This window comes from Nerophis lumbriciformis, linkage group LG27 (assembly GCF_033978685.3).
Source record: "Nerophis lumbriciformis linkage group LG27, RoL_Nlum_v2.1, whole genome shotgun sequence".
NCBI classification, from domain to species: Eukaryota; Metazoa; Chordata; class Actinopteri; order Syngnathiformes; family Syngnathidae; genus Nerophis; species Nerophis lumbriciformis.
The window spans coordinates 28,673,241-28,696,429 of record NC_084574.2 but is presented as its reverse complement, the minus strand read 5'-3'; the positions used below and the strand labels follow the sequence as shown (position 1 = coordinate 28,696,429).

The window sequence follows — 23,189 nt, the reverse complement described above, 5'->3', positions numbered from 1 at the left end:
TCGAATTTGAATCAATTTTTTCTCACACCCCCAATAAATAACATCCTGTAATTTGATTTTGATATTATTTTTTTATTTTGATAGATTGAAAATTAACACCATTGAGTTGACGGATGAACATTTTCACATCATTTACTCAGAAAGTATAAATAACGACAATTAACTGCAACATGTAAGTGTAAAAAAAACAAAAAAACATTATGATTTGAACATTTTCAGAATGTGCTTGTTCTATTTTTAAACGAAGAAAACAATCTGAAGTTGTCTTCATTTTTAAGTTATCGTGCCGTGATTTTACCAGTCCGCCCCATTAGGCAGTAGATTTTTCTCCATGTGGCCCCCGTTCTAAAATGCGTTTGACACCCCTGCTGTAGATGAACACACAGTTTATTCTTAGAATGTGTTTTTATTTTGTTGTTGCATGTACGGTACAATCACACAATGTCAGACGCATGGCACATGTCAATTGTGTTATAAATCAAAACATTTTTTGCACATGGATAACACATCGCCACAAAGTCAATGTTACTTGGCATGTACATGTACAGTGACAAATGTACAGTAACAAACAGATTAAAAGGTGTACATTGTTGATGTAATGTAATCCTTGGCAAACTGATGAGCCCTCTGGAAAAAAAACAACAGTCTGCAGAGATGAAAAGAACCTTAGGCACACCACAACAAGAAGAGGCTGCATTCAGCATACATTGTTGCGTGTCCTTGACTGTGAAATTGGTCACATTGTGTCTTTTAAAAAGTCACATGACCGAGCCCTCGGCTCCCTGCGTCCTTGACCAAGGCACAGATTCACTTCCGCGGGCCTTGGAGCCGCTCACTCGGAGCAGAAAAGCTGCAATCTCAGAACAAACAGCCTGACATGGTCTTCAAGTTGTCCTGGCACAGTTTTCTTCCGTGGTGGTGTCGAAGGTGCTGCTCCAAGTGCTGGCGGACAGCAAGTAACCATCTTTTCTCAGGAAGCGGCCCACGAGGCGAACCAGGACCTTTCTGTACTGATGCCGCAGGAGACAGTAGACAAACGGGTCGCTGGAAGCCTTGGCGTAGCACAGACATTTGGTGGCTATGCCCCAGTACTGAGGGATGTGCACGGATGGCAACAACTCCACTAACCTGCAGGGGGAACCATGAAAGAAGGGAATCACGTTTTGTCATAACGGCAGAATTAATAAACATGGGAGAGACTTTAACATTTGTGCAGCAAATTAGATCAAATAAAAACAATAGAGTGCCCTGTTGTATAAAGCAGAGGTGTTCATATTTTTCCACCAGTGTATGGCGTCGTTGGTCTGGACACCAGGATGCAGGGACGGCAGGCAATACTTTGTTTACTGGGATGTTCACTCCTCCTTTATTTAACTGCAAATGGTATCAGTGTTCAAATGACATCAGTACTAACTAAAGTGTTTTGTTATCTCATCGAGTTGAACGCAGGCTGTGAAGATTGTGTATTCGATGTGCCAAACTGTTCTACTGTAACACTAGGGAGGCGTTGAAGAAGAACAAGGCTTGTTTATTAGACTTCATCTTCATTAGCCAAACTGCTTTGTGTTTTATTTTGATTTCAAAAAAGTAAACACCACGGTTTTTTTTTTTACATTAATTGTGTTTTTTTCACGTCAAAAATCATTCAAGTGACACATCATTTTGTTAATGTTTTATTGTGTATAGTTAATTACTATACGACCTATTTCTGCTCAAACTCTTAATGGATCTGTCCCGATACATCATCTACATCAGGGGTGTCAAACTCAAATACAGAGTGGGCCACAATTTTAAACTGAACAAAGCCGCGGGCCAAGGTTGAACAAATTAACCTTTTAATAGGGACCCAAACAAGTTTTGCATTGAGTATTGAACAAGCAAGGCTTGTATAACTTTATAGTGACATGCAAAATCCAGTTTCAAATAATAATAATAATAATAAAATATCAATGGCATATCAAATACAATTTAAATAAAAATTGAATGCCTCTTTTCTATTTGCAGCCTTCTGAGGTAAATATCAACATTAACTTTTTCCACAGGCTAGTACATTTGAAAATAAAATAACAATGAATAAAACAACCATTCAAGCTCAGTTTGCAACACACTGATCTAACCAGATACCTGGCATCTTTTCTTGGATGCCAGTTCATTAATGTCGGGGCTCAGACTTTGAGCTGAGGCAACCTTCATTATCGAACAAAGGTGTTCATCAGTCATTATATCTCGTCCACCCGGACCACAGTCTTGGGGGCGTGCCTTAAATGCACTGCCTTTAACTTCCGCTATGAGCTGTCGTCACGTCCGCTTTTCATCCATTCTAACATCGTTCAGACCCAGTCACAAGATATGTGCGGCTTCTGTACGCACACACGAGTGAATGCAACGCATACTTCATCAACAGCGATACAGGTTACACTGAGGGTGCCAGTATAAAAAACGTTAACACTGTTTGAAATATACGCCACACTGTGAATCCACACCAAACAAGAATGACAAACACATTTCGGGAGAACATCCGCACCGTAACACAACATAAAAACAACAGAACAAATACCCAAAATCCTTTGCAGCACTAACTCTTCCGGGATGCTACAAAATACACCCCCCGCTACCACCAAAACCCCCCCACACACACACACACACACACACACACACACCTTGTCGCGTCCCGGAAGAGTTAGTGCTGCAAGGGGTTCTGGGTATTTGTTCTGTTGTGTTTATGATGTGTTACGGTGCGGATGTTCTCCCGAAATGTGTTTGTCATTCTTGTTTGGTGTGGATTCACAGTGTGGCGTATATTTCTAACAGTGTTAAAGTTTTTCATTCGGCTACCCTCAGTGTAACCTGTATTGCTGTTGATGAAGTATGCGTTGCATTTAATTGTGTGTGCGTGCAGAAGCCGCCCGCGGGCCAGAGTTTGACACCCATGATCTACATGTACATATAAATGTACATCACTTAAATAAAAAAAATTAAAACTCTCTCTATGAAAATGTAAAAATAGAGATAAAGGCATCATGTAATGACAAAAAGCTGACAAGTTGATGTTATTAAAGAATTAAAAAAAAACTAATATTTGTCTATAGATATCTGGATAACTTTTATCTATAGTCTTTTTATTAGACATTACAAATGACATGATGGTATTACGTTCACACCCCAACCCTGCTTTACTTAACAACCCGTAATCATGATTTCAATAATGATAACAATAATCTTAATTATTACTTTCGCCATAATTGGCAGCCCTAGATCTCATACATGAACGCTACTGTTATCTATTTTATATATGCATATATATATCTCCTGCCTCGAAAGAAAATAATGTTAGCCTTGGTGCCCTTCTAACTTGCCTTGGTGCCCTAAAATATGAACCCTCCTTTAAGGCAACACTTGCCTTGACCTTAAAAAGTAAAAATTTGAGGCCTGGTATTGGCCACTCAAGGAAACCAAACCAATCAGAGCAGGCTGTTCAGTATGGTGGCCACTGATTGGCTCAGCCTGTGGCAGCATTACTATATTAGATTAAAAGAGTGTAAAAGTGACTATAGGGTTTTAGTTCATGTCTAGAGAGCTCTAATAACGTTTAAAATGTAGTTAGAAGGTAGTAAACAGGTTTTTTTAATGCTCCTATTCTGAAAATATTGGCAAACATTCATTTACTGGAAACAATTAATAGCGGCAATTTACTGAATTTCTTATGAGAAAAATGTATTCAGTTATTGTTTGACTTTAGGAGCCGATTACTATCAGAAACCGAGGTACCAATGTGTATCTATGAAACGTGAAACATGATGAAAGTATTGCATAGCAAAGTCCAAATATATTCTTCACTCCTCTGACATCGTCACGACCTGCCACCGCACACCTGTTTATTTAAATTAAAATACATCGAGATTCATTCAGCATGTTGTAAATATGGATGTTCTGATCACGGCTTTTTTGCTGCCAATTCTGATCATCCATGGGTAAGATAGACTGATACCGATACCGATCACATGTACTCACTGTAAATTGTTCAATGTATTTCTGGTGAGTGCTATTGACAGTTTTACAATACCAACACAATATTTAAACTAGTTCCTTGTTCTCTTTTATTACATAATTGTTTGATTTAAACAAAGTCAATAGTGCCTATGGCTGTTGTCATTCAGCCAGGTCATTGTTATCTGAGAGCATTCAATCGATCGCAACTGGACTGTTTGGTTTTTTTTTTTTCCCTCTTTTTCGAGTAGGCTTTGTCAGTTCATGGTCTTAGACTTAGATTAATCAGATTTAGTTGTATAAACTTAGATTGGTCAGATCTAGTCAGATCTTATCCAATTAGGCTTCGTCAGTTCATGCTCATAGACTTAGATTGGTCAGATCTAGTCTTAGACTTGGATTGGTCAGATCTAGTCTTGGACTTAGATTGGTCAGATCTAGTTTTATACTTAGAGTGGTCAGATCTAGTCTTTGACATAGATTGGTCAGATCTAGTCTTATAGACTTAGATTGGTCAGATCTAATCAGATCTTATCTGAGTAGGCTTCGTCAGTTCATGCTCATAGACTTAGATTGGTCAGATTTAGTCTTAGACTTAGATTGGTCAGATCTAATCTTAGATTTAGATTGGTCAGATCTAGTCTTAGACTTAGATTAATCAGATCCAGTCTTATAAACTTAGATTGGTCAGATCTAGTCAGATCTTATTTGAGTAGGCTTCGTCAGTTCATGCTCATAGACTTAGATTGGTCAGATCTAGTCATAGACTTAGATTAATCAGATCCAGTCTTATAAACTTAGATTGGTCAGATCTGGTCCGATTTTATCCGAGTAGGCTTCGTCAGTTCATGCTCATAGACTTAGATTGGTCAGATCTAGTCTTAGACTTAGATTAATCTGATCCAGTCTTATAAACTTAGATTGGTCAGATCTAGTCAGATCTTATCCGAGTAGGCTTTGTCAGTTCATGCTCATAGACATAGATTGGTCAGATCTAGTCTTAGACTTAGATTAATCTGATCCAGTCTTATAAACTTAGATTGGTCAGATCTAGTCAGATCTTACCCGAGTAGGCTTCGTCAGTTCATGCTCATAGACTTAGATTGGTCAGATCTAATCTTAGACTTGGATTGGTCAGATCGAGTCTTATACTTAGATTGGTCAGATCTAGTCTTATAAACTTAGATTGGTCAGATCTAGTCAGATCTTATCCGAGTAGGCTTCGTCAGTTCATGATCATAGACTTTGATTGGTCAAATCTAGTCTTAGACATAGATTGGTCAGATCTAGTCTTAGACTTGGATTGGTCAGATTTAGTCAAGCGGCTGGTGTCAATAGCTCAAAGTCAATAGCACACACAAATCATAACTACACACTAAAAAATGTTGGGTTAAAAAATAACCCAATTTTAACCCAACTGCTGGTTCAGAAAAGGACAAACCCCTTATTTGAGTTATTTAAACTCAACATTTTGGGTTATTTTTTTCAACCCAACTTTTGTGTTGAATTATTTAACCAAAAAGTTGAGTTATGCTAACTCAATGTTGGTTGATTCAAACCCAACTATTGGATTGAATGTATTTAACAAAAAAGCTAAGTTATGCTCACTACAATGTTGGGTTATTCCAAAACTAACTATTGGGTTTCACAATTTAGCGCTCCTTGACCCAACAGTTGGTTAAAAATGATCAATTTTACTGCTGGTTTGTCCTACTCTTTCCCAACTACTGATCAAATGTATCTTTATTCCATTAAAATATACTCAAAAGCAAGATATGAGTTACATTTTTTTACAAGAATTGCCATATATGGTCATAGTAGTTTTATACAGCATGCTTAAATATTTTCATGTACATAGAATGTGTGATTATAATGTTAATGATAACGAAATTCCCTTCAAGAAAAAAGTACCTATTTAATTTAAATAAAGCCTTTTACCCAAAAATGCGTTACTCATTGAAAAACAACCCAAAAATGGTTGATAGTTTTGAAAACCCAGAAATTGAGGTAAAATAATACCCTTATAACCCAAAAAACTGATTGCTCTTCATAAAAATAACAATATTTATCCCAACACTCGCAACTCCTGAATTGGGTTATCAAAATAACCCAGCATTTTTAAGTGTGTTCTCTTTTAAACCCTTTGGGTTTTGCCCTCAGAGTCCTCCTGTGTCCAGGGAAATATTTATAAACATTACCAAAAAAAAAAAAAAATGGTTTTGAGAAAATAATAATAGTGCCTGATCACTTTACTACCCTTAATATCGACACCACCAATTTATGGATGATTCGTCCTCTTCTTAAGTGTTGTGTACTGACTGTGACAATGCTGACATAGTTGTTGTTGTATTATCCTCTCCCCAGTCTTTTATTAACTTGTTAACTTCCTGTTAATATCTGCTTACTTTCTGCTGTATACTAAGGACTTATTTATCGATGTTGTTTCTAGCCAGGCAAGCTTAGCTGTTAGCATGACTGCTCCTGGCTTGTTCTCAGGGTAAAACTGGTTTAGCCGCATCCTCCAGTGATAATAAGACTTGATAATGACCTTTAAGATAGTAAGAAATGCAGTATATTTGCCGTGATGGAGGTGATTATTATTAGTTTAGACTACCAGCTATGTATGGAGACACGTAATTAGTCATTTATAACAATTTGTATAATATCATTTCAGAAATATCCCACTCATCTAATCTAAAACTGCGTATGAAATTTGAACTTTGATATTAATATTAATAATAATACTTGTATTTTTAAGATGGGCTACATTAATGAACATTGATATTTTCATATCTCTGTAAACATGCCAGATTATAGCAAAGCTGCTCATTTGCATTCGTAGTCCTTAATGAATAATTAAAAAAGATGTAAAAAAAAATAAGAAGAAACAGCAAATGAATACAATAAAAATGGAAGAAACAAGACTCACAGCACAATGCATTACATAGTCAGAAGTACACCAACATACTGTACATATACATTCACTGCACAAACATACGTATGCACATACTGTACATATACATACATACACTATATAATCACGTTTCATCAAACATATTAACGTTGTTACCCTAGGGTAAACTGGGTATAACACATGGCACACCGACAAAGCTTAACTTATTGTTACTATAACAATCTACAAGGTTAATATAGCTGGCTTCTCTTTCTTCCCCTTCATTTTTCTGCTTTCTTCTGTATCTGTAACGACCGGGGCGCATTGTGATGCGGGGTTCGTTCTCTCGGGAATGCAGACGGGCGTCAGACACAGCGTGCAGGTAAGAAGGTATTTATTTAATAAATAAGTTATACTGGAACAAAGAAAAGGGTGCTCATAGCACATAAGGCAAAAACTAAAAGAGCTAGCATGGGAGCTAGAAGGTAAAAACTAAGGAAGATAAGCGTGGAAGCTAACAGGTACCGAGCCAGAACAAAAGTCGTCAACTGTTGCATGAAAACAAACTACGAAGCAAGAACGAATGACAGGGAGGACAGGCTTAAATAATAATGTCAGTGATGACAAACAGGTGCGTGTCGGGAACAAACGCGGCAGGTGAAAATAATAAGCAGCCATGGCAACAAACTCAGGTGTACAAAACAGGTACTCAAGGAGTCCAAAACTAACCAAAAACACAAGTATCTTGAAAACGTAAACAGAAAATATGATCCGGGCAGCGGATCATAACAGTATCTCTAGTTATCATTACATATATGTATTGTTGCATTTGAACAACTGTATTGTTGATAATAGAGGTAGTTATTGTTATTATTCATTATCAATACATGTACAGTATGTTGGTGTCCTTCTGACTTTGTAATGCATTGTGTTGTGTGTCTTGTTTCTTCCATTTGTATTGTATCTATTTATTTGCTGTTTCTTATACACACACATATATATATATATATACATATATATATATATATATATATATATATATATATATATATATATATATATATATATATATATATATATATATGTATGTGTGGGAAAAAATCACAAGACTATTTCATCTCTACAGGCCTGTTTCATGAGGGGGGGTACCCTCAATCGTCAGGAGATTTTAATGGGAGCATTCGCATACCATGGTTTATATAGGGCACAGAGTGGGTGGGTACAGGCTGGCCTAGGGGCGTGGTGATTGGCTCATGTGTTACCTAGGAGGTGTTTGCGTCTATGGCGGCATGCTGTTACAATTTCGCTGCGCTTGTTGAGGGATGACAGGTCTGGACGGTAAATAATAAACAGTTTCTCTTTCAAGCATAGGTTGCATCTTTTATTACCACTATTGTAAGGTGTGCTGGATGCAAGAATTTGCCATGTTATTGAATATTCAACATTATTGTCTTTGAGGTCCCAAATGTGTTTGCTGAGTTCTGTGGTATTTCGCAGGTTTTTGTTCCTGAAAGAAGCCTTGTGATTGTTCCATCTGGTTTTGAATTCTCCCTCGGTTAATCCTACATATGTGTCGGATGTGTTAATGTCCTTGCGTATTACCTTAGATTGGTAGACAACTGATGTTTGTAAGCACCCCCCGTTGAGAGGGCAATCAGGTTTCTTTCGACAATTACATCCTTTGTTGGTTTTGGAGTCGTTCTGTCTGAGGGCCGACGGCTCATTTGCAATTGTTTTGTTGTGGTTTGAGATGATTTGTCGTATATTGTTCATGCAGCTGTAGCTCAATTTAATGTTGTTCTTGTTGAATACTTTTCTTAGGATGTTGTCTTTGGGAAAGTGTTTGTCAATCAGATTGAGGAATTTGTGTCCAATGTTCGTTGAGACGTTTTTGCTGTATGGGGGGTTGTACCAGATGATGTATATATATATATATATATATATATATATATATATATATATATATATATATATATATATATATATATATATATATATATATCAGCGCCCCCCGCGACCCCAAAGGGAATAAGCGGTAGAAAATGGATGGATATATATATATATATTTATATATATATATATATTTTTTTTATTTTTTATTTTTTATTATTCATTAGGGACTACGGATGCAAATTAGCAGCTTTGCTATAACCTGGCATGTTTACGGAGATTAATATATGTTTGATGAAACGTGATTATATGCATGAGTGTATGTATTTATATGCTTTTTGTAATTCAACCTTGCCTCCCGTCTTGACCAATACCCCAACACAAGTCCAGTAAATGGTCGCATTTTTGATTAGATTCGAGCTATTGTTTTAGTTGTTGTTTAAAAGAAGAATATGTAGGGGTGTTCCTTTGTTGTGGAGGGAAGTATTAAAATGAGGCACACAAAAACAATACAAAGTGGCAGCAAGCTGACTGACTGCAGCTATATTTCATGCCTGCTTGTCAAAGGAACGCTGTGAAAAAAGTGCAGTCATGACTAAAAGTGAAAGCAGGTGATTACCTTGTTATGACATAAGGTGAGAAGCAGAGGACGAAAGAGCCGATGAAGACGCAAATCTTTTTGGCGGCGCGCTGCCTCCTCTTCTTCTGTTGTGCCAAACACCTCTCCTTCACGCTGATGAGACAGAAACATGCACGGATGAGATTTTAGACTTACATGATGACTTCATGATGAGCACAATCTGCACCTGGGGTGAATGTCCACCAGCAGGAGCAGCGTCTGCACCGTGATCACGTCTATCCTCTTGCAGTGGGACTTGGCCACTCGGAAAACTTTGAGGTAGGAGAAGCAGAGGACGGCCAGGCAGAAAGCGAAGGTGCTGCAGTGGAGCAGCACGGTGAAGGTGGCGTAGGCGGCCAGCTGCGACCTTCCCTCGGCGGCCAGGTGAACAGTGCACGAGGCGTACGTGCGGCTGTAGCCGCCCCAGTCCATCAGGAGCTGCGTCAGCGCAAAGGTCAGGGACTGCAACCAGGAGTAGACCACCATCAGGAGAGCGTCCCGGTAGCGCATCTTGCTGGAGTAGCTGAGAGGAAACATCACCGCTATCCACCTGTCCAGGCTGAGGGCCGCCATGCTCAGCATGCTGTTGGCGCTCAGGAACGTCTCGGCGAAGCTGACCATTCGGCAGAACGAGCTCCCGAAGGGCTCGGCGCCCTTGGCCACCCCGAAAAAGGTGGCGGGCATGTTGACGAAAGCCAGGAGGATGTTGGAGAAGGACAGGTTGAGGACGAAGACCCCCGGTACGTGGGACCTCAGCTCGGAGCTCTGGGTGAAGCACAGCAGCACGGACAGGTTGGTCACCAAGGTGACGACAGCCACCACCACCACGGAAACTTCCAGAAGGAACTGCGGGATGGACATGGTTCCGAGCTCCATGTTGGTAGCTGTGCAATGTCGGAGGAAAGTCCTACATGGCCCTGCTTCCATGTGGAGAGCTGTCCAGTGCTGAAACAGTCTGGAAGGAGCTACCTCTGATACTTCAAAGATTCTTTTAAAACTGCATCCAAGACCAGGGCAGGAGTGTGTGGATGGTGGCTTCCTCTCTCTCTCTCTCTCTCTCTCTCTCTCTCCCTCTCTCTCTCTCGTGTTCTTCCCTCTCCATTTTCTCTTTGAGGGCTCTCAAACATGCGCACTAGCCGGCGCCTCCTCTCACGCTGGAGATGTCGTGCACCCTGCACGTGCAGCCGCTTGCTGGCTCATGTGACGCCTGAACAATATTTATGCAGGCAGCACTTAATACGTGTATTTCGGGGTGTTGGCACAATCAGTGTTTAGAAGTGAGACTGACATAACTCCACAAAGAATGTTTTGGAATTGGTATAATCCCCTTTTGCAAATGGACTCAGAGGTATCCTTTGTAGTGGCTGGAAATGCATCACAATGTGGGGTGTTTGTCATATTTGCCACCTTTTATTTCACAAATGTCACCAAAATATTCAAAGCAGCCCTCAACATGATGTTATTTATGTGGCTATTTCAGTTGTAATTGTAACTATCATATATGGGCAAAATGTTATCTTTTAGTCAAATGCACTGCATACAGTATTTTAGGATATAGAGTATTTTATTTATTAGTGTTTAGTAGCCTTCCGATCTAGATTAGATCTAAAAGAGCTAATACAGTTGTTGTTTTTCATTTGCTTACACACAATTTTACTTTTTTCTAAAGCTATATACACGTTTCCAAACACCACATTGAATTTTCTTAATTCCTAGATTATTTGCAAAATGACACACTTTGGTCAAAGCATATGCCCATTCATCAAAATAAAGCAAGCATTTGTAAAAAAAATTTTTTTTAAAAATGCAGTTTTATTGTCATTTCACTCACACAGACTTCAAATGATAAGACACTATTGGAGTGAGTTACCCAGTGATAAATACAAAACACATTTGTAAAAAAAAAAAACCTATTTTACTATAAAAAATCACATGTTTGGGGCATTTTGTCAGACCCACTGGAGATCCATTGCATTCGGTCTCCCCTAGAGCAGTGTTTTTCAACCTTTTTTGAGCCAAGGCACATTTTTTGCGTTGAAAAAATGCGAAGGCACACCACCAGCAGAAATCATTAAAAAAACGAAACTCAGTTGACAGTAAATAGTTGTTGTCGCAATTGTTGTATACGACTTTAAACCATACCGCCCGAATGCAGCTGAGATAGGCTTCAGCGACCCCGAAAGGGACAAGCAGTAGAAAATGGATGGATGGACTTTAAACCATAACCAACCATGCATCAGTATAGCTCTTGTCTCAAAGTAGGTGTACTGTCACCACCTGTCACATCACGCCATGACTTATTTTGAGTTTATTGCTGTTTTCCTGTGTTTAGTGTTTTAGTTCTTGTCTTGCGCTCCCATTTTGGTGGCTTTTTTCTCTTTTTTTGGTATTTTCCTGTAGCAGTTTCATGTCTTCCTTTGAGCGATATTTCCCGCATCTACTTTGTTTTAGCAATCAAGAAGATTTCAGTTGTTTTTATCCTTCTTTGTGGGGACATTGTTGATTGTCACGTCATGGTCGGATGTACATTGTGGACGCCGTCTTTGCTCCACAGTAAGTCTTTGCTGTCGTCCAGCATTCTGTTTTTGTTTACTTTGTAGCCAGTTTCGTTCTGCATAGCCTTCCCTGAGTTTCACTGCCTTTTCTTAGGGCCACTCACCTTTTGTTTATTTTTGGTTTAAGCATTAGACGTATTTTTACCTGCACGCTGCCTCCCGCTATTTCCGACATCTACAAAGCAATTAGCTACCTGCTGCCACCTACTGATATGGAAGAGTATTACATGGTTACTCTGCCGAGCTCTAGACAGCACCGACACTCAACAACAAAACATAATTTGCAGACTATAATTACTGGTTTGCAAAAAATGTTTTTAACCCAAATAGGTGAAATTAGATAATCTCCCACGGCACACCAGACTGTATCTCACGGCACACTACGCGGCACAGTGGTTGAAAAACACTGCCCTAAAGGGGTGGGGGGGGTTACCCACATATGTGGTCCTCTCCAAGATTTCTCATAGTCATTCACATCGACGTCCCACTGGGGTGAGTTTTTCCTTGCCCTTATGTGGGCTCTGTATCGAGGATGTCGTTGTGGCTTGTGCAGCCCTTTGAGACACTTGTGATTTAGGCCTATATAAATAAACATTGATGGATTGATTGATTTTGCGCTACCTTTTTAGCATATGTGATGAATGATTACTGTAACTTGACAAAATGTATTGGCAAATCCACAGCAATCGTCATTGTTTACTCTGAAGTGGGCCTATACGTAAGGACCTAAAGAGAAAGTAAAAATATCCTGTAATCTTTTCAAGAAGTGCTCAACAATGATGCTGCAAACTGAAAATATGTATTTTTACCACAGTCAGGTAAAGTAACATATCACAGTAGTCAACAATGACATGCAGTACAAATTAAAATCTGAGACAAATAAAAAGGTTTGAAAAAAAATCTGGAGATAAAACAAAATGACAGCATAGAGTATAGGCTACATGTCATACATGACATATGCTACATGTCATACATGACATATGCTACATGTCATACATGACAGCATAGAGTGTATGCTCCATGTGCAGACTTAGGCAACAGCAACTCCATGAATAAACGTACTTAAAAGTCTCAGTTACTGATTCTAATCATCACCTGCCCGTCTAGCTGGATCAGGCCATAGTACCTCATCCACATCACGTGCAAAATGATCATTAATTACAAGATGGGAAGGTGTGTGTAATATTTTGCAAAAACTCTGAAGCAGAGTATATGCCTAATATTAGGCAAATCCAAACAGTGGTTTTGTTTACTGTGTGTAGACATTTGTTAACTGTGTGAAAATTTAAAATTGAGTGCTTAAGCACTTGGGAAAAAAAACTGTAATACACATATACAGTATAATGTTTACATGTCCTCCTATATATCTCTGACAAAAGAAATAGACCAACAACAAATGTCCACTACAGTGGACAATTGTGTTTTGCATGCAAGGGCTAATTTGTGTAACTCTGACAAACTAAATAAACCAACAACAAATGTCCACTGCAGTGGACGATTGTGTTTTGCATGCCAGGGCTAATTTGTGTAACTCTGACAAACTAAATTGACCAACAACAAATGTCCATTACAGTGGACGATTGTGTTTTCACAATCAATTTGTGTAACTCTGAAAAAAGAATTCACCAACAACAAATGTCCACTGCAGTGAACAATTGTCTTTTGCATAACAAAATTGTGTAACTCTGGGAAAAGAAACAGACCAACAATAAAGTGTCCTTTGCAGTGGACGTTTGTGTTTTGCATGCCAGGGCTATTTTGTGTAACTCTGACAAACTAAATGGACCAACAACTAATGTCCACTGCAGTGGACGATTGTGTGTTGCATGCAAGGTCTAATTTGTGGGACTCTGACAAACTAAAAAGACCAAATACAAATGTCCATTGCAGTGGACGATTGTGTTTTGCATGCCAGGGCTAATTTGTGTAACTCTGACAAACTAAATTGACCAACAACAAATGTCCATTACAGTGGACGATTGTGTTTTCACAACCAATGTGTGTAACTTTGACAAAAGAATTTACCAAAAACAAATGTCCACTGCAGTGAATGATTGTCTTTTGCATAACAAAATTGTGTAACTTTGGGAAAAGAAACAGACCAACAATAAAGTGTCCACTGTAGTGGACGTTTGTGTTTTGCATGCCAGGGCTATTTTGTGTTACTCTGACAAACTTAATAGACCAACAACAAATGTCCACTACAGTGGTCAGTGTTTTGCATGCCAGGGCTAAATTGTGGGACTTTGACAAACTAAATAGACCAAAAACAAATGTCCACTGCAGTGGACGATTGTGTTTTGCATGCCAGGGCTAATTTGTGTAACTCTGACAAACTAAATTGACCAACAACAAATGTCCATTACAGTGGACGATTGTGTTTTCGCAACCAATGTGTGTAACTCTGACAAAAGAATTTACCAAAAACAAATGTCCACTGCAGTGAACAATTGTCTTTTGCATAGCAAAATTGTGTAACTCTGGGAAAAGAAACAGACCAACAATAAAGTGTCCATTGCAGTGGACGTTTGTGTTTTGCATGCCAGGGCTATTTTGTGTAACTCTGACAAACTAAATGGACCAACAACTAATGTCCACTGCAGTGGACGATTGTGTTTTGCATGTCAGGGCTAATTTGTGTAACTCTGGCAAACTAAATTGACCAACAACAAATGTCCATTACAGTGGACGATTGTGTTTTCACAACCAATGTGTGTAACTTTGACAAAAGAATTTACCAAAAACAAATGTCCACTGCAGTGAATGATTGTCTTTTGCATAACAAAATTGTGTAACTTTGGGAAAAGAAACAGACCAACAATAAAGTGTCCACTGTAGTGGACGTTTGTGTTTTGCATGCCAGGGCTATTTTGTGTTACTCTGACAAACTTAATAGACCAACAACAAATGTCCACTACAGTGGTCAGTGTTTTGCATGCCAGGGCTAAATTGTGGGACTTTGACAAACTAAATAGACCAAAAACAAATGTCCACTGCAGTGGACGATTGTGTTTTGCATGCCAGGGCTAATTTGTGTAACTCTGACAAACTAAATTGACCAACAACAAATGTCCATTACAGTGGACGATTGTGTTTTCGCAACCAATGTGTGTAACTCTGACAAAAGAATTTACCAAAAACAAATGTCCACTGCAGTGAACAATTGTCTTTTGCATAGCAAAATTGTGTAACTCTGGGAAAAGAAACAGACCAACAATAAAGTGTCCATTGCAGTGGACGTTTGTGTTTTGCATGCCAGGGCTATTTTGTGTAACTCTGACAAACTAAATGGACCAACAACTAATGTCCACTGCAGTGGACGATTGTGTTTTGCATGTCAGGGCTAATTTGTGTAACTCTGACAAACTAAATTGACCAACAACAAATGTCCATTACAGTGGACGATTGTGTTTTCACAACCAATGTGTGTAACTTTGACAAAAGAATTTACCAAAAACAAATGTCCACTGCAGTGAATGATTGTCTTTTGCATAACAAAATTGTGTAACTTTGGGAAAAGAAACAGACCAACAATAAAGTGTCCACTACAGTGGACAATTGTGTTTTGCATGCCAGGGCTAATTTGTGGGACTCTGACAAACTAAATTGACCAACAACAAATGTCCACTGCAGTGGACGATTGTTTTTTGCATGCCAGGGCTAATTTGTGTAACTCTGACAAACTAAATTGACCAACAACAAATGTCCATTACAGTGGACGATTGTGTTTTCACAATCAATTTGTGTAACTCTGACAAAAGAATTTACCAAAAACAAATGTCCACTGCAGTGAACAATTGTCTTTTGCATAGCAAAATTGTGTAACTCTGGGAAAAGAAACAGACCAACAATAAAGTGTCCTTTGCAGTGGACGTTTGTGTTTTGCATGCCAGGGCTATTTTGTGTAACTCTGACAAACTAAATGGACCAACAACTAATGTCCACTGCAGTGGACGATTGTGTGTTGCATGCAAGGTCTAATTTGTGGGACTCTGACAAACTAAAAAGACCAAATACAAATGTCCATTGCAGTGGACGATTGTGTTTTGCATGCCAGGGCTAATTTGTGTAACTCTGACAAACTAAATTGACCAACAACAAATGTCCATTACAGTGGACGATTGTGTTTTCACAATCAATTTGTGTAACTCTGACAAAAGAATTCACCAACAACAAATGTCCACTGCAGTGAATGATTGTCTTTTGCATAACAAAATTGTGTAACTTTGGGAAAAGAAACAGACCAACAATAAAGTGTCCACTACAGTGGACAATTGTGTTTTGCATGCCAGGGCTAATTTGTGGGACTCTGACAAACTAAATTGACCAACAACAAATGTCCACTGCAGTGGACGATTGTTTTTTGCATGCCAGGGCTAATTTGTGTAACTCTGACAAACTAAATTGACCAACAACAAATGTCCATTACAGTGGACGATTGTGTTTTCACAATCAATTTGTGTAACTCTGACAAAAGAATTTACCAAAAACAAATGTCCACTGCAGTGAACAATTGTCTTTTGCATAGCAAAATTGTGTAACTCTGGGAAAAGAAACAGACCAACAATAAAGTGTCCTTTGCAGTGGACGTTTGTGTTTTGCATGCCAGGGCTATTTTGTGTAACTCTGACAAACTAAATGGACCAACAACTAATGTCCACTGCAGTGGACGATTGTGTGTTGCATGCAAGGTCTAATTTGTGGGACTCTGACAAACTAAAAAGACCAAATACAAATGTCCATTGCAGTGGACGATTGTGTTTTGCATGCCAGGGCTAATTTGTGTAACTCTGACAAACTAAATTGACCAACAACAAATGTCCATTACAGTGGACGATTGTGTTTTCACAACCAATGTGTGTAACTTTGACAAAAGAATTTACCAAAAACAAATGTCCACTGCAGTGAATGATTGTCTTTTGCATAACAAAATTGTGTAACTTTGGAAAAAGAAACAGACCAACAATAAAGTGTCCACTGTAGTGGACGTTTGTGTTTTGCATGCCAGGGCTATTTTGTGTTACTCTGACAAACTTAATAGACCAACAACAAATGTCCATTACAGTGGTCAGTGTTTTGCATGCCAGGGCTAAATTGTGGGACTTTGACAAACTAAATAGACCAAAAACAAATGTCCACTGCAGTGGACGATTGTGTTTTGCATGCCAGGGCTAATTTGTGTAACTCTGACAAACTAAATTGACCAACAACAAATGTCCACTACAGTGGACGATTGTGTTTTCGCAACCAATGTGTGTAACTCTGACAAAAGAATTTACCAAAAACAAATGTCCACTGCAGTGAACAATTGTCTTTTGCATAGCAAAATTGTGTAACTCTGGGAAAAGAAACAGACCAACAATAAAGTGTCCATTGCAGTGGACGTTTGTGTTTTGCATGCCAGGGCTATTTTGTGTAACTCTGACAAACTAAATGGACCAACAACTAATGTCCACTGCAGTGGACGATTGTGTTTTGCATGCCAGGGCTAATTTGTGTAACTCTGACAAACTAAATTGACCAACAACAAATGTCCATTACAGTGGACGATTGTGTTTTCACAACCAATGTGTGTAACTTTGACAAAAGAATTTACCAAAAACAAATGTCCACTGCAGTGAATGATTGTCTTTTGCATAACAAAATTGTGTAACTTTGGGAAAAGAAACAGACCAACAATAAAGTGTCCACTGTAGTGGACGTTTGTGTTTTGCATGCCAGGGCTATTTTGTGTTACTCTGACAAACTTAATAGACCAACAACAAATGTCCATTACAGTGGTCAGTGTTTTGCATGCCAGGGCTAAATTGTGGGACTTTGACAAACTAAATAGACCAAAAACAAATGTCCACTACAGTGGACGATTGTTTTTTGCATGCCAGGGCTAATTTGTGTAACTCTGACAAACTAAATTGACCAACAACAAATGTCCATTACAGTGGACGATTGTGTTTTCACAACCAATGTGTGTAACTTTGACAAAAGAATTTACCAAAAACAAATGTCCACTGCAGTGAATGATTGTCTTTTGCATAACAAAATTGTGTAACTTTGGGAAAAGAAACAGACCAACAATAAAGTGTCCACTGTAGTGGACGTTTGTGTTTTGCATGCCAGGGCTATTTTGTGTTACTCTGACAAACTTAATAGACCAACAACAAATGTCCACTACAGTGGTCAGTGTTTTGCATGCCAGGGCTAATTTGTGTAACTCTGACAAACTAAATTGACCAACAACAAATGTCCATTACAGTGGACGATTGTGTTTTCGCAACCAATGTGTGTAACTCTGACAAAATAATTTACCAAAAACAAATGTCCACTGCAGTGAACAATTGTCTTTTGCATAGCAAAATTGTGTAACTCTGGGAAAAGAAACAGGCCAACAATAAAGTGTCCATTGCAGTGGACGTTTGTGTTTTGCATGCCAGGGCTATTTTGTGTAACTCTGACAAACTAAATGGACCAACAACTAATGTCCACTGCAGTGGACGATTGTGTGTTGCATGCAAGGTCTAATTTGTGGGACTCTGACAAACTAAAAAGACCAAATACAAATGTCCATTGCAGTGGACGATTGTGTTTTGCATGCCAGGGCTAATTTGTGTAACTCTGACAAACTAAATTGACCAACAACAAATGTCCATTACAGTTGACGATTGTGTTTTCACAACCAATGTGTGTAACTTTGACAAAAGAATTTACCAAAAACAAATGTCCACTGCAGTGAATGATTGTCTTTTGCATAGCAAAATTGTGTAACTCTGGGAAAAGAAACAGACCAACAATAAAGTGTCCACTGTAGTGGACGTTTGTGTTTTGCATGCCAGGGCTATTTTGTGTTACTCTGACAAACTTAATAGACCAACAACAAATGTCCATTACAGTGGTCAGTGTTTTGCATGCCAGGGCTAAATTGTGGGACTTTGACAAACTAAATAGACCAAAAACAAATGTCCACTGCAGTGGACGATTGTGTTTTGCATGCCAGGGCTAATTTGTGTAACTCTGACAAACTAAATTGACCAACAACAAATGTCCATTACAGTGGACGATTGTGTTTTCGCAACCAATGTGTGTAACTCTGACAAAAGAATTTACCAAAAACAAATGTCCACTGCAGTGAACAATTGTCTTTTGCATAGCAAAATTGTGTAACTCTGGGAAAAGAAACAGACCAACAATAAAGTGTCCATTGCAGTGGACGTTTGTGTTTTGCATGCCAGGGCTATTTTGTGTAACTCTGACAAACTAAATGGACCAACAACTAATGTCCACTGCAGTGGACGATTGTGTGTTGCATGCAAGGTCTAATTTGTGGGACTCTGACAAACTAAAAAGACCAAATACAAATGTCCATTGCAGTGGACGATTGTGTTTTGCATGCCAGGGCTAATTTGTGTAACTCTGACAAACTAAATTGACCAACAACAAATGTCCATTACAGTGGACGATTGTGTTTTCACAACCAATGTGTGTAACTTTGACAAAAGAATTTACCAAAAACAAATGTCCACTGCAGTGAATGATTGTCTTTTGCATAACAAAATTGTGTAACTTTGGGAAAAGAAACAGACCAACAATAAAGTGTCCACTGTAGTGGACGTTTGTGTTTTGCATGCCAGGGCTATTTTGTGTTACTCTGACAAACTTAATAGACCAACAACAAATGTCCACTACAGTGGTCAGTGTTTTGCATGCCAGGCCTAAATTGTGGGACTTTGACAAACTAAATAGACCAAAAACAAATGTCCACTGCAGTGGACGATTGTGTTTTGCATGCCAGGGCTAATTTGTGTAACTCTGACAAACTAAATTGACCAACAACAAATGTCCATTACAGTGGACGATTGTGTTTTCGCAACCAATGTGTGTAACTCTGACAAAAGAATTTACCAAAAACAAATGTCCACTGCAGTGAACAATTGTCTTTTGCATAGCAAAATTGTGTAACTCTGGGAAAAGAAACAGACCAACAATAAAGTGTCCATTGCAGTGGACGTTTGTGTTTTGCATGCCAGGGCTATTTTGTGTAACTCTGACAAACTAAATGGACCAACAACTAATGTCCACTGCAGTGGACGATTGTGTTTTGCATGCCAGGGCTAATTTGTGTAACTCTGACAAACTAAATTGACCAACAACAAATGTCCATTACAGTGGACGATTGTGTTTTCACAACCAATGTGTGTAACTTTGACAAAAGAATTTACCAAAAACAAATGTCCACTGCAGTGAATGATTGTCTTTTGCATAACAAAATTGTGTAACTTTGGGAAAAGAAACAGACCAACAATAAAGTGTCCACTGTAGTGGACGTTTGTGTTTTGCATGCCAGGGCTATTTTGTGTTACCGTACTCTGACAAACTTAATAGACCAACAACAAATGTCCACTACAGTGGTCAGTGTTTTGCATGCCAGGGCTAAATTGTGGGACTTTGACAAACTAAATAGACCAAAAACAAATGTCCACTGCAGTGGACGATTGTGTTTTGCATGCCAGGGCTAATTTGTGTAACTCTGACAAACTAAATTGACCAACAGCAAATGTCCATTACAGTGGACGATTGTGTTTTCACAACCAATTTGTCTAACTCTGACAAAATAATTTACCAACAACAAATGTCCACTGCAGTGAACAATTGTCTTTTGCATAAGAAAATTGTGTAACTCTGGGAAAAGAAACAGACCAACAATAAAGTGTCCACTGCAGTGGACGTTTATGTTTTGCATGCCAGGGCTATTTTGTGTAACTCTGACAAACTAAATGGACCAACAACTAATGTCCACTGCAGTGGACGATTGTGTTTTGCATAACATGGCTAATATGTGTAAGTCTGTCAAATGAAGTACATTAACAAAAAATGTCCACTGCAGTGGACAATTGTTTTGCATAACCAATTTGTGTAAGTCTGTCAAAAGAAGTAGACCAACTACACATGTCCACTGCAGTAGACGTTTGCGTTTTGCATAACATGGCTAATTTGTGTAAGTCTGTCAAAAGAAGTAGACCAACAACAAATGTCCACTACAGTGGACAATTGTGTTTTCCATAACCAATTAGTGTAAGTCTGTCAAAAGAAGTAGACCAACTAAACATGTCCACTACAGTGGACAATTGTGTTTTCCATAACCAATTAGTGTAAGTTTGTCAAAAGAAATAGACCAACAACAAATGTCCACTACAGTGGACAATTGTGTTTTCCATAACCAATTTGTGTAAGTCTGTCAAAAGAAGTAGACCAACTACACACGTCCACTGCGGTAGACGTTTGCATTTTGCATAACACGGCTAATTTGTGTAAGTCTGTCAAAAGAAGTAGACCAACGACAAATGTCCACTGCAGTAGACGTTTGTGTTTTGCATAAAAGGGCTAATTCCTGTAACTTCGACAAAATAAATACGCCAACAAAAAAAACGTCCACTGTGGTGGACGCTGGCAAGCGCAAGGAGAGCTACTTACTAAATATGTTTCGGCACATTTACTTACACATTCCGTCACGACTTTGGTGTGACGGCGGTGACAGATTGAGTTCAGCAAACAGCAGGTGATACACGGGGGGGACTCGCTCGTCGCCATAGCAACACAAAAATCTCACTATACTCTTTGAACTTCATCCTCTTTCGCGCTGATTCATCGTCAGAACCAGCGTCCTCTGCAGTGGACATGTGCTTTCTTTTGTAATTTTTTTTTTTTTTTATACAGCCCTGTTTTGCAAAACCCAGATGTCCACTGCATATGACGCTGCTCTCAGGAGGACACCCAGACATCCGACATTGATTGGCGTTCAAAAGGCTGTTTAGTAGTGATGGGTCCGGCAACACCGATGCATCGGCGCATGCGTCGAGCTCATAGAGCAAAACCCTGTGTCGGTGCGCGTACCGCTTTTAGAAAGTCACGTGACCGATCATGAGCTGTTTTGGTCACGTGACCGATACGCGAACTGCGTCGCACTGACGCCTCCTCTGTGCCCTGTGAAAGGGTCTTTTCTACAGCCGGAGAAATAACTAAGAAGAGAAAGCGTCTAAAATTGAATACGTTGGAAAAACTGTTTTTTTTTTAAATAAAAATGTGCAAAAAATAAATAAATAATAATTTCCAGGTCCACAAGCATGCTCATTCACAACACGTTCTCTTAGATTTCCATGTTATGATACATGTTCACATTATTTATTGACTGTATCTAAAAAAGACAAAAAATATATTTTTATTTAAATGAAGTTATGAAATAATCCTAAATGAAATACAATGACTTGGTTTATATTATTGTATATACTAGGTCAGTGGTTCTCAACCTTTTTTCAGCAATGTACCCCCTGTGATTTTTTTTTTTAATTCAAGTACCCCCTAATCAGAGCAAAGCATTTTTGGTTGAAAAAAAAAGACAAAGAAGTAAAATACAGCACTATGTCATCAGTTTCTGATTTATTAAATTGTATAACAGTGCAAAATATTGCTCATTTGTAGTGGTCTTTCTTGAACTATTTGGAAAAAAAGATATACAAATAACTAAAAACTTGTTGAAAAATAAACAAGTGATTCAATTATAAATAAAGATTTATACACATAGAAGTAATCATCAACTTAAAGTGCCCTCTTTGGGGATTGTATTAGAGATCCATCTGGATTCATGAACTTAATTCTAAACATTTCTTCACACAAAAAAAAATCTTTAACATCAATATTTATGGAACATGTCCACAAAAAATCTAGCTGTCAACACTGAATATTGCATTGTTGCATTTCTTTTCACAGTTCTTTTTGACAGACATTTTAGTGACAAACCTGAGCTTGTGCTTCACTGAGTTTATGAACTTACTAAACTTTATTTTGTTGAAGTATTATTCAATAAATATATTTATAAAGGATTTTTGAATTTTTGCTATTTTTAGAATATTCAAAAAAATCTCACGTACCCCTTGGCATACCTTCAAGTACCCCCAGGGGTACGCGTACCCCCATTTGAGAACCACTGTACTAGGTCATAAAATCAGTGTCAGTTGAGTCGGTCCATAGGTTGCCTGTAGGGATTTTTAATGTCCAGCAGATGTCAGTATTTAGTGACACAGTATCAACACAGTATCAATACAGTTTTGCAATGTGTCGAAACGCTTCATGACGCCTCATGAACCCATCACTACTGTTTAGTAAAGTGTGTGTCATGTGCAAAGATGGAACCCCCCCCCCAGCATGAGGGTGCTAGTGCATGTGAGCACGTGGGCGGTTATTCCTTTCCTTTATG

The 23,189-nt window shown here is 38.6% G+C and overlaps 1 protein-coding gene across 1 annotated transcript; it reads right to left on the bottom strand.

The window, feature by feature from the left end:
- Positions 1-429: 429 nt before the first annotated feature.
- On the bottom strand, positions 430-21,585 carry gpr78a (G protein-coupled receptor 78a). The gene is made up of 4 exons (XM_061987816.2): positions 21,437-21,585; positions 9,577-10,596; positions 9,390-9,503; positions 430-1,128 (listed from the first exon to the last, which is right to left on the bottom strand). The coding sequence occupies exons 2-4, from the start codon at positions 10,314-10,316 to the stop codon at positions 885-887; spliced, it is 1,098 nt and encodes a 365-aa protein (XP_061843800.1). The 5' UTR covers positions 10,317-10,596; positions 21,437-21,585; the 3' UTR covers positions 430-884.
- Between the last annotated feature and the right edge of the window lie 1,604 nt (positions 21,586-23,189).